The following is a 16,672-nucleotide window of genomic DNA, read 5'->3' on the forward strand; positions in this document are numbered from 1 at the left end:
TAGACTTTACGATTCCTTCCTTTTTCCTCTCGGATCTTACCGTCAACATATCTTCAGTGTATTAGTATTATCTGATATTGCATCCAAAGGACACATACATGCATTATATGTATATATGTTTTCATGACATTATATGAGACATGTAAGACGTAACATGAAATATGTGAAAAGTGTACATTTTATGTTTGGAATATTCGTTGGTGGTAAAAGAGGAATGCTTGCTATTCCTAAGGAGATGAACCAAAACTTGTTTATTTAAGAAACATATAAACAGATATGGACGGTCCCAACTTTATTCCATGGCCATGTTTTTAGTTGTCAGCATTTTGACAATAGTCATTAGCCGTCCCTTTTATAAGAAGCTTTCTCTCTTTTTGTAACTTTTTTCCTCCAGACTCAATTGTCTTATTTTTTTTTCGCCAACATGTTTATTATATTAGAATATCTTCATCGATTTTCCTATTCCTTTCTGTGTTTGTATATTCCATCACGGTCGTTTCACTTGACCGGTTATATTGAATTTCCATTTGGAAATAACAATAACAAATTATCTAAAGAGGTCCATTAAGTTTAGTAAGTATAGCCAGAGTCATTTTAGTTGGCACCATATAACTCAGGTTCTCTACTTTATCCAAATGATAATTTGACTTATGTTAAGCCCCAAAAGAATTGTGTAATAATTGTTAACTAGCTAGACACTTTTTGATCCATCTTGTAAATGAGAGAGAGATCATCTTATTAAAACCCCCTAGTCAGAAATAAAAGATCATATATGTTACAACTTACAAGAGAATCTTTTTGTTAATTTTTCTTCATAGTGATCTTGTCACTGTATAATAAAATCACGCCGGATATGCGCATTTTATGATTATATCCCGTTCACAGTTAATTTTTTTTTTCTTCCAAAAGTGAAATGGGAGAGCTTTTGTAGATGCGCACACATGGCTGAATGAATTATTCGTCAGAGAGACAAGTTAAGCTCACATTAGGTATACAAAGATGAAAATCAAACTCCATGTTGGCACATGGATACCTTTGGCTCATATATGATATCAATTATCGTATCCTTTATTTCGTTTATCATATATTTATAATGCAGCTGATGAACTGAATAAAATGGTTAGTTTTTAGACTTTTAGTTCATGAATATGTGTGTAGCACTGAATCTCTTATACAAAGCCGAATCTAATATGTGGTGGGGTTATATTTGAAGCCCGTACTGATTTTCTAGTCTGGCAGTATATTCTTTTTCTCCTTGATCGGGCCTAGTATTTTACCAAACCATAAAAATTATGACAATTGTCTCTCCTTTTTTAGGGGCTCGAGAGATGGGAAGAATTCAAATTTATTTTAACTCAGACATGGTACATGTATATGTGTCTTTTTAAGGATATAAAATTTGGCACGTTCTGATCTCGAATGTACAAAAGCCATTATGTATTCTTCAGTTAACCCATTAAGTCTAACATTAAAGCTAATTCATGTGAATGTATTGGATTTGTTATCTAGATTAACTGAAAAGTATTCCTTAATTTCCAGATAAGTTTTATAGCAGGCGGTCAGCATATGATTTAAGATTAAATCACTAATATGGGAAGGAAGAAATGCTGAGTTATAGTGTGCGAGGTCAGATGCATCTCCGATAACAACACTATCATTGTAAATTTGTAAGCATGTTCAAGCGATTAAAAAATACTGTCGAAGAGTTATGCAAATGAAGCTTTGTTTTCTAGTCCGGCGATATTTGTTTTTTTTTTCCTCTCCTTTTAAATAATACATACTATTTTATGATATATTCAGTATATGATGTGAATATGAATATACCCCTTTATATACAATATCTATATACTATTTTGTGATTTATCTTCTGATTTCTGAATAAGAAGAGAGACGTGATAGCATATGTTTTTCATCTATTTGCTGGTACATTTCTATATTACATAGAGTTTTTTTCTTTTTTTTTTGGTAAAATATTACATAGAGTTGTGCATCTGAGAAAGACTTATTTGTTCAAAGAAAACACAATCGCTTAATTTGTTATTATGTTGTTTAATAGCTATCAGCTTAAACACAATGTTAACATGATCAGTTGGCTAATTGACCCTATCAATAAAAAATAGGCTGCCAAAAAACAATTCAATAAAAATAAATGATATATAATTTTTAAGTTTCTAATCACTTGACATTCGTTAGAGTTGTATGATTGTATATACTCACAATAGACCAATCTGACACCTATTATGTTTTCCAGATCTAAAAATATGCACAGACGTGGTTGCATGTTAGTACTAAAGACTCTGTTACGCCGTGAATGTCGAACATATACACTTGCCTCATCATTTGTTTAATTCTATATTTCCAAAATGAAAAAAAATCAAATCAATAAATTCCCCTTGAAGATTTACACGAACGTAGAGGGTAAAACTATTCATCAGTCAAGAAGAAACCATTACAATAGAACCAAAGCTGAAACCAAGTTATTAAAAAGACCACAAAACTCATAAGAACAACAACACAACATTTCAAAACAAGACACAAATAATAATCAAAATGAAAGATTTACATGGGCAAAAATGTTTAGAACAAGTAGAAACTATTACACAACAGAACCAAAATGAAACCAAGGTAATAAAAAGAACACAATTCTGCTAATAAAAACAAAAGAATTTCGAACACAAGACACAAATCAAAATGGTAATAAAGAATAATCAACTCATCGAATCTAAACAGAGAGCTGAGACGATGGTCTCTTACCATCATCCGCATATCCCAAAGAAGGTGGTCGAACCGGTTTAGGACTCTCAACAACATCACTAGCCGAACTCTGCTGAACCAAAACCGGATAAACATCGGTAGAAACCGAAAGCCGAGAAGGCGAACCCGGAGACGAAGGAGAAGGAGAGACAGGCAACTCAGAAGCACCCGAAAACGAAGCCATTGAGAGCGTTCGAGTGATGGAAGGATTCACCTCAGCGACTTCTTCGATACCTTCGTCGATATAAACAACGTCCTGCATCGTTAACTGATGATACTCAACGATCTCTCTCAAGAACCTGTTCTCTCTCGCGTAGATAGAGTTCTCGTGCGCTAGTCTTGCTTTCTCCGCAAGTAACGTCTCGAGCTGAAGCCTGATTAGGTCATCATCCGCTGGATTGGTGTTACCCTTTTCCCGGTTATCTCTTAACCGTTTGTTTTCTTCCTCGAGCTGGGAACATCTTTGTTTAGCGAACGCTAGGTCAGCTTTAACCGTTTTTAATTCGCGTAGGAGGAGCTTGGCTTTGGCTGCTGTAGCCATGGCCACGTCACGTGAAGCTTTGAGCTGAGACTCGTGTGGGCTCGGTTGCGTTAACGGTTGCCATGGACCGTTCTCCATTAGATCTGATCCTTTCTTCCTGATCTGAGACTCTACGATGGTACGGCCCTTCTCGAAACTGTCTCCTATATGATTCATCGTCGTAGTGATCTTCTCTATGCTTTTGCGTATCGTAGGGTTATTGTTATTATTATTATTCGAGGGCTCTGAAACGACGACGTTTCGTTGTTGTTGTTGGTGTTGTTGCTGCTCTTCTTCTTCGTCCTCCTCGAGGATTGATTTGGCTTTCTGAGCGAGGATACCCCAGAAGCCGCGGCTCTCGTTCCTCGTCGTTGCATCGTCGTGGGAATTGGAGGAGGCGCGGATTGCTTGAGCGGCAAGGGAGGAATGAGAGGAGAAAGATTGAGAAGATCTGAAGGAGGATCCGCCGTTGGAGTGACCTTTGAGATCGCCGTGGTCGTGATCAGGTGTTTGATTGTAGATATCGTCGTTGAATGTTGAAGCTCTTGTGATCCCTTGTCTTCTCCTATACGCCATTTCTTTTTTGCTCTTCCCCTTTGTTTGATTCTTTTTCTTCTCTCTCTCTCTCTTTTGTTTATCACACTTTACAATGTTTGATCCTCTGGCATTACGTAATTCACGTTCTTGAAATATTTTATCAATAGGTCAAAACAAGAAAACCACCTTAGAACGTGGCTTCTAAGTTGTAATTGGGTCAACTAATGGGCTGATTAATGGGGTTTAATAATAGTGGGCCTTTGGCTCACGAAGGAACAAACGACATTAACCCCATATGGGAAACAAACGGAACAAAGTGGTACAATTGCTACTCTATAAATCACATCTTCTATGCATCTAAGACTTGGAGTCTCTCCAATTTATCAACGGCCTTTCTACATCATCTATTCAGCAGCCTTGAAGATGAGATATCTATTATTATTAGGAAACACTACTTCAGCCTTAGCAGTTGATCAAATAACACTTATATGTTGTTGATGTGGCATCTATGAAAGTACAAAGATGATTTTTAGTCAGCACATATGGATTCCTCTAAAACAGATAGGGAAGAAAATAACCATGTAATGTAATGGATAAATGCATCTATAACGGCCATGGTGGACATATAAAGATAAAACATTCTCTCTATTTTGTCAATTAAAAATTATCATTAACAACTGAAAACACCATACACATGAGTTCAAAAACCAACTGATACATAATATCATCTAAGCCAAGAGCCGGAAACACCCAGGACCGGACCTATACATTGCGAAACTAAAACCATTAAAGGAAATAACACAAAAGACATAAAACTATTAACAACCTTCACCTAAGATCAAATAGTTATTAGACTTGTGATTGCCATTATAGATTGGATCTTTATCACTTGAAATCAAATGTCTATTGCCCATAGGTCATATTTCTCTTATTGATTGAAATCTTTAGTTATTTGTCATGATTTGCTCTTGTTTACTTGTTTTTTATCATCACTACACTGATTACATTTAGACTAAACACTTGATTTGCATTCTCATTGATTGAATTGACTTGGATTACATTGACATCTTTTATACTACTTTGGTATTTGGATTGAGTGATTAGTGTTTATCAACATTTTAGAGTATCTCTAGCCTTACTCTATTTTTACTCCAAAATAGAGTCAAAAGTAAAAAATACTTCAGTCTCATTCAATTTTTCACTCTGTAATAGAGTAAAAATATATATTTATTCCATAAATAAAATAATCTGTTTGTTCTTATTCATTATTTTAGTTTCTCATTTAATTATGAAATAGGGTTTGAGCAAACCACTCCCTTATGAAGTTACTCAAATTTTATGTAAAATATGGAGTTTTACATTAAGAGATTTTCTTATGTTAGGAAATAGCTTGATTTTTATTAGTCAAAATTTTAAGTGGGGAAAGTACCTTTTAAACTTCCTGAAGTGGATATTATTTTAGTTAAGACTGTATTCATAGCTTAACTTATAATGGGTTACACAATCAAGATATGACTTGGAACCCACAAAAAGACTGATTGTGGGAGAAGTTTTAACTCAAAAGCTTCAACTTTGTATGCAAAGAATGTGAAAAGGTTGCAATAAAAAGGAAGAACACTAGGCAAAAATGTCAAAAAGCTTAACTCTTCCCTTTACCATGAGTTGAAAAGAAAACTAAGTGGTTAGACATTGGGTTTCTAGCGTATAATATTTGGATTTTAAACTTTTCGTATAAAACCATTTATTTTGATCAGTTCTTAATATATTTTTCTATGACCATTTTTAAAGTAGTCATAGTTTGGTTATCAAAAAAAAAAAAGTAGTCATAGTTTAAAAAATACACAAAAGTCCTAAACAAATATACAAAAGTCAAAAGATGTTTCCTACTAGTAATATTATAATCATATATTTAATAGTCTACGAAATATAAAGGATCAAATCTCAACAAGTACATATTTCCATCGCTCTTAACTTTGACCACTGTAGATATCTCTCTAATCGCTTCCAAGTTCAATGCTATTGTAGATTATTGCTTAGAAATGTCTGATTAATACATACAAGCTTGGTGTAAACCTGACACATCACTACATCAGTGTGCAGTTACAATCACACTTAATATATATAAACATTTTCTTACATATTATATATGGAATGTTCCTCTTTATATTCTTTAAAATAGACTTGTTTCGCAGTAGTTATTTTATAAGTCTTTCTTTTTACTAAATTATTTGCTATGTATACTGAAGACATGCATCTACAGACAAAGGGGCCCAACATGAGCTGGCTTTGGACCGTAGATGCACTAATAAAAATCGCTGCAGTCAATGACATCTTGCTCTTTTTCATTTAATGAAAATATTTCATTCACCTGGAATTTTTTGGGGGAATTTTTTCATAGATTTTTTTGTTTGTTTATAAACACTTCGAAGAAAAGGAGAATTCAGTCTCATGGAATTTGTTTTGTTGCTAAAAAAGGAATATTTTGATTTACGCGTCTCATTAGTATGCAGCATCATCTACAATTCCTTTAAAATGATACGTTCATGAGTGACTCAGAATCAGAGGTAATTGTGTCATATGGTTTTCATTCAGTCAGCGGATTCTTACTATTAACTGGAGGGTATATATGTAAAGGCGTATTAATGTGAATAAAGCAATGATTTGTTAACGTTCTTCCGATATCTAACTCAAAACTAATTAACCATTTAGCAAAAAAAAAAAAAAAAAACTAATTAACCATAACAAAATTATTCAGATGTTCTTGGTTTTGGACCACATTACTCTCACAATTGGAATACGATTTTGAAGTTGCCGGTGGATAACAGACGAGGCAATACGACTCTGTTTCTACAATCTAAAAAAAAAAAAAGGTTTTGGTGTCTAAATGATAGTCTTAACTATGACATTACGATAACTGTACAGTTCTGTTATTATTTTTATATTTTTGGTAAAATTGTACACTTCTGTTATGTTTAGTACAGTTTTTAAAATATGTAAAAATCCGACCACCTGTCTCTTCTTTTTCTATGTGGTCACCACTTAACTTTCCCCAATTATTTCAGCTAAAAACAAGTCTTTTATTTAGCACAGATGTGTTAAAAAAAAAATCAAGCACAAATAAAAAAACTCGTAACGTGAAGAAAAGTTAATCGCTTACTGAAATCCTAAAAATAACTCGACAAAATTCAACTAAATATGTTCACATTCACGTGATCGCCATTCTCCTACTACCAGGCTAGCAGCATTCCCTCGCAATATTGTTCTAAAAATAATGTAAGCATTTCCTTTTGGCTTTATATAAAGATTTTTCCTTACTTATAAAAATATATAGCATCATTTTAATTGAATATAATAATGTAATGTAGTTTTTACTATAGGCTTTGATTGGTAACTAAAATAATATGGGCATAACTTTTTGGCCCCATACAATCAAATAAACAATAAAATTAAAAAACTGGTTAACCCAAAAAAAATGACTACGTTATAGTTTTATAAATCGATAAAACAAAATTTGTAAATCAGTAAATTTATATTCCCATCTTTAATTAAATAACAACAATGTCAATTACTCCTTATGTTTTAAAATACTTGATGTTTTGAATGTATACACAAGAATTAAAGTATATTTTAAAAAGTAACATTAAAAATATAATTAAAATTAATTCAGTCAATTCTTAAAAATAAGTATAAAACATTATTGGTCGCATAGTTTTAAATAAAATTAAAATTAATATAAAAATATCAAAACATCTTCTATTTCGAAACATCAAAAGCTTTCCAAAAAATCATCTATTTTGGAACCGATAGAGTATTATTTATGTGTCTGACGTAAATAGTTATTTGTTACCACAGTTAATACTTAATTGGTTATATAACTAAGGCTTGTTTGTCACTTCATAAAACTATTTTTCTTTGGCGTCATTATAAGTTGCATGACTATTTTATAAAACATGTTTAGCACAAAGCTCAATTCCTAAAACTTTACGCCGAGAAGTCCATAAAATAGAAAAGCAAAGAAAAATATCCTAATGCAATTGCTGAGGACACAGTAAGGACATACATATAAACTTTTACGGTCTGTTTTTGATGAAATAAAAATTTAGGTATACAACCTCATTTTGTTCTATTTGAACACTAGAGTAGAAAAATGGAAGAACAAAGAATTAAACGTCAAACGAACCATAAAGAGAAAAAACAGACGAATTGTTATTTCCAAGAAAGGCAAACAAATAAGAAGAGAGGATACAAAAGGTAGGTTTGATTGGGTCAAACTCTAAGCAAAGCCTAATGCTTTTGTGCCTAACGAAAAACATACCAAAAATAAAAAGCTACTCCAAGACACTATCAATTTCCTTCTTTTGCAATTATGATTTTTATCATACAAAAGCATCATCACGAATTCATGACTAATCTCATACATTTGACCTATGGTGAGATTGTTTTTCAAAGAGACCGAGCCTATAATCACCAAGTTTAGACTTGTATGCTGAAGATTTGTATTGAGACCAAGTGAATTCTTTGTAAAGCCAATCCTCTTGCTTAGGGACAAGACATGGCAATGGAGCAATCTTCTGGCTCAATGGGGGCCCTCCAAAATATATCATAGAGACTCTCGATCTCCTTGTATCAGCTAAGACTCTGTGTTTTACACTCTTGAACCTCCCATTTGTCATAACCTGCAATCACCGGGTATTTTAATATATAAGGGAGTTAAACTTTGAAAGAGTTGGAAAATTGCAAAAAAAAAAAAAAGAGAGAGTCAAAATTAGGATAAAAGAATACACAAACATGGTATATGGTATTTTTGTTTGTTTTGAAATGGCACTTGTAAAAAGGGTATATTGCATATATACTCATCATGTAAATAGTAATTGTCACGTGAGTAAGGCTCAGTGTATACATAGATTTTCTAGTCGTACACCCAAGAAAAAGGAATTCGATTTTCATATATGATATTTTAGTCTAAAAACAATTAAAAGAAAAGATGAGACGAGAAGAAATCGCATGTGAGAATTTTTGACTACCATCACACCGATCTCTATCACCAACTCCCCTCCCATCCCAATTTCAGCAAAAAAAAATAACTTATATAAGAATATACAATTATTTTTGGGGGAAAAGAAAAACACTTAGGCTACGAATGGTAACAGCGGATTGAACGGTGCGGGACAAGCGGTTTAACTGTTGTGCGGTTCTGACAGTTATAAAAACGTATAGATATATGTTATATGTAAAAAATTTTTTTACTGTTGACTGCGGTGCGGTGCGGGATGATGTTACCATTCGGAGCAATAATTTATAAAACTATCTGTATCTTAAGATAAACTGAAAATACTTTTATGAGTTTTTGACTTTTGACCAGGCAGTTAAACTGCAGGAATGTCTCAAACACAACCATCAAATCTTAAATACAAAAAGATTCCCTATAAAATCTACAGTAATTTCGCTTTTCTATAAAAAGTTAAAAGAGAAAAAAAGAAGTAAAAAGGTACCTGAAGAGCATCGCCAACATTGATGAAGAAAGAAGAGTGATCAGGAGGGACAGCGACCCAACTTCCATCTTTCATACAGATTTGAAGACCCGCAGTGTTATTGGACCGTAGCACTGAGATGATTTGTGGGTCTGTGTGTTCCCCAAACCCTACTTTCACCATCTTCTCCACCTCTTCCTCCGCCGTAGGATAATGGTTCATTCTCAAGCAAGAGTCGCTCTTCTCATCTCTCACCATCTTACTCAGTGTGTCCCTTGGCTCTATCCCTAATCCTTCCGTCACCATCTCCAACACTTTGCACGTGACTTTCTTCACCTCCTTCATGTACTCCTCCACCGCCTCTCTGTTTTTGTTTCATTCACAATGGTCAGAGTAGTATTACAAGATAAGACAAAACAGAGTGTTCTGTTTCTCCTCATAAGCTAAAATATGTGACTTATTTAATTTTTTTTTAATATGTGACTTATTTTCCATAATAATTTCTAAGGGAATTAATGGGGTTTTAATGAACATGAACGTAATGTTTCTGAGATTATTTTACCGGAAAATTTGTGGGGTTTGACGGAAAATGGCGGAGGTTTTGGGAGACGTGAGCTGAGGATTAGCATTGAGGAGAATATACTCTATCCATCCCACGTCCCCGTTTGGTCCAATCCGTTTACTACCATAACCGTACGGTTCAGGCGGACCGGCCTGGTTTTTAAGAGACTGTGGCAAGGCGAAGAAGCCGACAGCCGCCTGCTCTAACCGGGTCATGAGGTCTGGTCGGACTCCGTGGTTTACAACCTTGAAGAAACCAAACTCTTCACAGGCTTTCACGATTAGAGTTTTGGCTTCTGGGTCGGTTAGGTCCACGACGGGGACCGGAACCGGTTTGTATGTTGGGATTACGGATAAGTGGTTATCTAAAGCAACGTGCTGTGATAAAACCACCATGTTTGGTTTAGTGTAGGTAAGTTTCTTGAAGATTGCAAAATATTTAAAAGCAGAAGAAAAATGTCGAAAGGTTGAAGAAAGGAGGAGTTGTTATGATTTAGGAACTCTCGAGGAAGCTATTTTGTTGGCATTTATAGGGAGTGGCTTGTGGGGGACGGGAGTATACATTATATATTAGAAATTTATACTATTAAGTGTTACAAGTAAATTGCGATTTCTTATTCCTCTATTATTTAATTTATATTGCATGTCGAGTCTATTCTTCTATCTCAACACACATGGAAATACAGCATGGAATTTTTGTTTTTATTTTCTAATTTGGGTTTATGAAATCGAAGTTGGCATAGTGAGAAAATGGTAGTCGTATGGTCCTGTTTTGTGTTTTCTTTTGCCATTTTACTTTGTCTAATCACGCGTATGGAATGTTGACAAATAAAGAAGAGAATCACGGGTCGTAGTTTTCTTAATTAGTTATTGACTCAAAAAGTTTCAACGATTTCAAAATCTAGTAGTATAAAGTAATGGTTTATGTAAGAAAAAGCTGTAATTTTTAATGGAAGAAATACCTTTTAACCAGCAATATGATTAGACTTAAATAGAGTTTCCAGTTTTATGTTTTCCTCAATCTAAATATTATGACTAAATAGGATTTGATATTTTATCTCTTTTATTTGATTTGATCCCATTTTTGCTTTGCTTCGATTAAAAAAATTGAATATCCATAAACTTCTAGAGCAATCAAATATTAAAATTCAATATCCATAAAAAGTAAAGCAAATTGCAAATAATAAAATTTATCTAGATTAATTATGGAGTACTAAATGTATAAGTTTATATACATATTATTTTCACATATGATTTAATAAACTGAATTTTATCATTTATAAGTGTATTAAATCAAGAAAGAAAAATAAAATGTCAAATTTCATGACAATTATATTTTTTTCTTAACTTATGTCTTTTTAGTTTTTAATTAAATTCAAAATTTACAAAACATATATGTTTGCTACATTTTATTATATATTGCAAAAACTATTAAAACAAATTTCTATCATATTAAACAAAATGGGTTGAGATTCTCCCTAAGATATTCGTAAATTCTGTAAATATTTATATATTTTTGGATATTCATTTTTGGATATCATGTTTTTAGAAAAAAAAATAGAAAATTAGATATCCGTAAAATACTATAAAAATCACAAATACTAAAAATATATGACAATGTTTACTTTGTGACCATCTCTATGACCAAACACAGAAAATAGTGAAATAGTGTGCTAGAAGTATTTATAAAAAATATATATCTTTTCTATTAAAAGAAAATACCACTGTACAAAAATGCTAATATAACATATTTGATTATTTATATTAACAAATCAAATATATCTTATTTCTACTAAATTTTAATAATCAATAAATATATTAATAATAAATTAATTTAATTATACATTTAAATTTTATAACAAAATCTATTTAAAAAAATCTAACAAGATCTTACCATAAAATTTTAAATATTTTTTTATAAAATAATAATTAATTAATTTCGTAATTATTAATATAATATTATTATAAATTAATACTAATTAAAAATAAATGCTATAGTTTATAAATTTTATAATTATAGTCTATATTATATTAAAATAAACATTCCATATAAAATAAATATACCAGAATTATAATAAATTGATAAATTAACCTATTTTATTTTTAAAAAGTGTTTTTATTTAAATAAAAATTAAATAAATATCACTCACTGTTAAAACAGATTAAAATTCATAATACATGTTATATTTTATACAGAAAAAAAACAAATTGTAAACATATAAATGTTTATACTCACAACAAAATATTATCTAAAATCAGTTATATACTATTTTATTTTATTTTTTGAAACTCACAATAATATATTATCTAAAAAAATTATTTACCAAATATAAATTATATAACTAACCTTTAATTCATGTGCTATTTTATATAAATTTCTAAAAACATTTTGTACATGATTATCTATTTGATTATTTCAGATTCTGAATTTATTATACCGAACTCGAAATTATATTAATATTTAATAATAATTGATAACAAAATTTAATATATACGATAAGTCATTATATAATAAAGCCAATACAAAACTTAAAACAATATGATTATAAAGTTATACAATATATAACACTAATATATAAATAATATATTTAAATTTTTTATGATAATATTAAAAATATACATTTATAAAATGAAAATAATACACGCACGAATGTGCGGATCAAAATCTAATTACTAGCTAAGATAAAACCGAAAACTAAAATATTTCAAACAACAATTTGCTAGATATTAGTGAAGTTAAATAGTAGCTTTTTGGTTTATCATTTTCTATTTTTAAATTAAGAAATATTATCATCGAAATATTAATAGAATATCAACATTTTAGAGCCTCATATAACAAAGTTGAAAGGGGGGCAGTCGTCGACATATTTTGGGTGGCCAAGTCTTGGCCCAGGCCAAGGCTTCTTCGACATGCAGTAATTAGTTTTGTTTACTCGGTTTCCATCCGTATTGTCTTTACAGAGGGTAATGACATTGCTCACGTTTAGAATGCCTTTGAAAATGAAAGGTACAATCGATGTTTTTTTAATATTACACAACATCAAATCAGCCATTTATAAATAAAAAAAGGCTAACATAATTGTTACATAATAATGTTATTTTCATTGCTTAGAAAAAATAAATTCAAATGGTGAATAGTAACTAGTTAGTAGAAAAAATAAATTCAAATGGTGAATAGTAACTAGCTAACATAATTGTTACATAATAATGAGTAAAAGTCATTAATTCGTGCATTACCTATGTTTTTTCTACAAATATAAAAGTGAAATTTTAATTTTACATGATACAATTTTCAAATTTATTTTTAAATGATCCCTATTTTTGTAAATACTTTAAGTTTGAAATGAAAAAGATTAAAATAATCCTTATAAATGTAAAAATAATTGATAATATATATAAGCTTATACCCAATCTCATCCCTTAAATACTTGACCATAAATAATAATCACTAAATTTTAAATCTAAATATTATTGTATTTTTGATTGAATGTACATTTAAAAAGTGGTAATCAATTTATGGTATTTGAAGTAATTTCTTCTATAAATATGTCTTATAAATTGTATTGACAAAAAGCAAGGTGGAAGAGAGTATTAAAATGCGAGTCGGAAGATGTTTCACCCGGCAGAAGAAAGTCAGCTCTAGGAAGAAAAGAGATAATACTATGTATTTGCATACATGTTCTTTTTCTTATATCATCAGTTGTTATGTTTTTAATGCGATTATAGTTTACTATAGTATTTTCACATGATAGCTACTAGAGGTGGACATGAATGGGATATCCGGGTTTTTGAAGGTAATCGTGTCCGATTAGTTTCGTCCGAATAATCAGTTATCCGATTCGATTCGATCTGTAGCCACCTGAATATCAGAAAAAATTAATTTTTTACCGGATATCCGATTTAATCCGTAAAAAATAATAAATAACCCAAAAATAAAATAAATAATAATATTTTATAACAAAAATAAAACTTATTTACTTTTTAAAATTCTAATAACGAACTTAATAACTTTAGTAAATGAAAACACTGTAAAACTTATATACAATATTTTTTTTTAAATATATGTATATATATGCATATAACGGATCAGATATCCGTTCCTAAAAATGTTATTGCTTCATTTTTACGGATATCGCATATTAATATTTGCTTTGCTTAGTAGCGGATTTTTCAGTTCGAATCAGAACGTATAGCAAATCGAATCAAAATTTACAGATATTTTGCCAAATCCTAATAGCTATAATATTAGGTGATACTTTGATGGTTCAGAAGATTGAGATTATTAATAAAAAAACCATTAAACTTGATTAGTTTATCTACTATATTATATGCAAATGTAAGAATATGAATTTTCAAAAAAAAAAAAAAAAATTGGTTCAGTTAGATATATCTTGCCCCTACATGTATGTAGATACATAATTGATGTCCTCTAATAAGCTATCGTTGATTTTAGCTTTTGATAGGCACACAGTGGCCCTATTAGATGAATGAAATTTATATCTCTATACCTTCTAAATGTACATTTTGAATTTCAAAATACATTCAGAATAAAACTTATCACTTAATTTTTCATGTTCGAAACTCATGTCAAACAGTATGATAATCAATTCACTTTATAGCATTATGTGTGTTCTTTCTAAAACCGTTCAGATTAACCCATAGGATATATGAAAAAAAAACTATCTTTTACGCGCAGATTTATTATGAGATGTAAAATATAGGGAAGTAGTAGGAGTAAAAAGGGTGAAGTTGAAGAGCAAGGCCTACCCATCACGGAGACACAAAGCCAGTTTTCATACACGTTTATTTGTCAAAAAATTTAAATATAAATATAATAATTACACAAATATCAGACCCCCTCCCAAAAATGAGTATAGTACATAAAGAAAAACATCCTTATCCATACTCTGTTCAGTTCCACGTTCTCATAGCAATAGCATCACAAATAATTGGTGCATCTTTCACAACCATTAGGGTATAACTAATTTTGTATCAGTCTCCATTCTACTAATTCCACGAAAAGAAAATCTTACCTCCTAATTTAGAACCAATATTGACTAGATATATACAGTAGAACATCTATAAAATAATACTCGATAAATTAATAATTTCAATAAATTAATAAATTTTACCGATTCTAATTTCGACCGATTCAAAATTTGATAAAAATCGATAAATAATAAGATAATATTTTTTTAAGAAAAAATATATATAAATATTTGGTCCCATTAAAATTATAAATTAATAATTTATAATATACATATTTTATATAAGTAAAAATCTATTATTATATTGTTTATTTTATATTCACAATGAAATTATCTTTATATTTTCTTAACACTTGATATATTTTTGATGAGATTTAATAATATTATATCTAAAATCACATTTAAGTTCTATTCAATATATATTATATATTATATATACCAAATAATATAATAAAATTAATATAAATGTCAAATTTCAAAAAATAACAATTAATGTTTTATACTAAAATCGAACATTTTTCTTATCTTAGAATAAATATATCTGAAAATATGAAATCTAAATAAATTTTTTTTTGTAAATTAATATTTCAATAAATTAATAAAATTTAAAAGTCTCGGTATTATTAATTTATAGAAGTTCTACTGTATAATGAACTTAATGTTTGTAATACAAGAAAAACAGTAATATATCAACACCAGCTTAGAAGCAAAATTGAACTATGTTAAATCTTAATAGGGAGCCTACTAATCGGAGGGAAATGATTTTGTAAACAATATACTAGAGAGGCCTGGTTTAGAAGAACTAAGTTGTTCAAAAAAAAAAGTTTAGAAGAACTAAGGTCTATGGGGGCGTGAACGATGAAGCTCTGTACAGAATTACTTCTCCGCATAATGGAGGATTACTGTGATTGTGATGATATGCCAACACATTGATATGGACTTCCTTTTGCCACATCTGAAAAAGTGATGTCAAATCATTTGGTGGCATTTAACTAAGGTTATTTATGAGGGCATTTATTATTTAATATCATGTTTTGTATCTGTTTAAAAGGGAATCTATTTGTTTCTGAAGAGAAATAATCGTGCAAAATGGCGTCGGCTGTGATGACAAAAGAGTAAAAACTAAAGTCGGCTAATAATTGTAGCCTAATCACATATCATTACGATGAGGATGACCTCTAATCAATTGTGTCATTCCTTAGATTTGGAAAATAAGATTATTAACCCGAGGAAGACGATATACACAAATCTTTTAGAAACTCTTTTTCTTTTACTTTTGACCTATTTAAAAGTAAAAAAATAGATTTTGTTCTAAGCTATTTTTGAAATTAAATAAGTTCTTCATAATGGATTTTTATATTAGATGATACATAGATTTGACCACATTTACCCAAGAACCAAACAATACCGAACTGAAAAAAAAAACAAAATTAAACCAAATTTACTAAATAATCGAGTATATCCTATCGTTGGAACCGAGAAATAGAAACCGAACTGAGAACTAAATGAGTATTTTCATTTTTAAAATACAAATTATATACCTACAAATATTAATTATATTTAATTTCTAAATAATTAAATATCCTAAAAATACTATTTATAAACCAAATTACGCAAAAAATTACCAGAAATTTTTTATTCAAAATATTAAAAATTATTCAAATTATCTGATATTTTTTATCCAAACAACTCTAATTACGCGATATTTAAAGCGAGAGATATTTCACATTTTTGAAAATTCAATAAAAAAAGTATCATATGTATGCATTGTTAGAATTTATAAAATAAATAAACATGTTCTATTTAAACCAATCTTTTTGACTAATTCAATTTAAATCTCC

At 30.1% G+C, this 16,672-nt stretch overlaps 2 protein-coding genes across 2 annotated transcripts; both read right to left on the bottom strand.

Annotated features, from left to right (window-relative positions):
• Nucleotides 1-1,758: 1,758 nt before the first annotated feature.
• Nucleotides 1,759-9,606, bottom strand: LOC103835242. The gene is made up of 2 exons (XM_009111379.3): nucleotides 9,304-9,606; nucleotides 1,759-3,935 (listed from the first exon to the last, which is right to left on the bottom strand). Exons 1-2 carry the CDS (start codon nucleotides 9,369-9,371, stop codon nucleotides 2,723-2,725), a joined length of 1,281 nt encoding a protein of 426 aa, XP_009109627.3. The 5' UTR covers nucleotides 9,372-9,606; the 3' UTR covers nucleotides 1,759-2,722.
• On the bottom strand, nucleotides 9,375-10,239 carry LOC103835241 (gibberellin 2-beta-dioxygenase 2). The gene is made up of 3 exons (XM_018653593.1): nucleotides 9,845-10,239; nucleotides 9,463-9,646; nucleotides 9,375-9,416 (listed from the first exon to the last, which is right to left on the bottom strand). Exons 1-3 carry the CDS (start codon nucleotides 10,237-10,239, stop codon nucleotides 9,375-9,377), a joined length of 621 nt encoding a protein of 206 aa, XP_018509109.1.
• Nucleotides 10,240-16,672: the final 6,433 nt, after the last annotated feature.

Source organism: Brassica rapa, chromosome A08, assembly GCF_000309985.2.
Source record: "Brassica rapa cultivar Chiifu-401-42 chromosome A08, CAAS_Brap_v3.01, whole genome shotgun sequence".
Taxonomy (NCBI): Eukaryota; Viridiplantae; Streptophyta; class Magnoliopsida; order Brassicales; family Brassicaceae; genus Brassica; species Brassica rapa.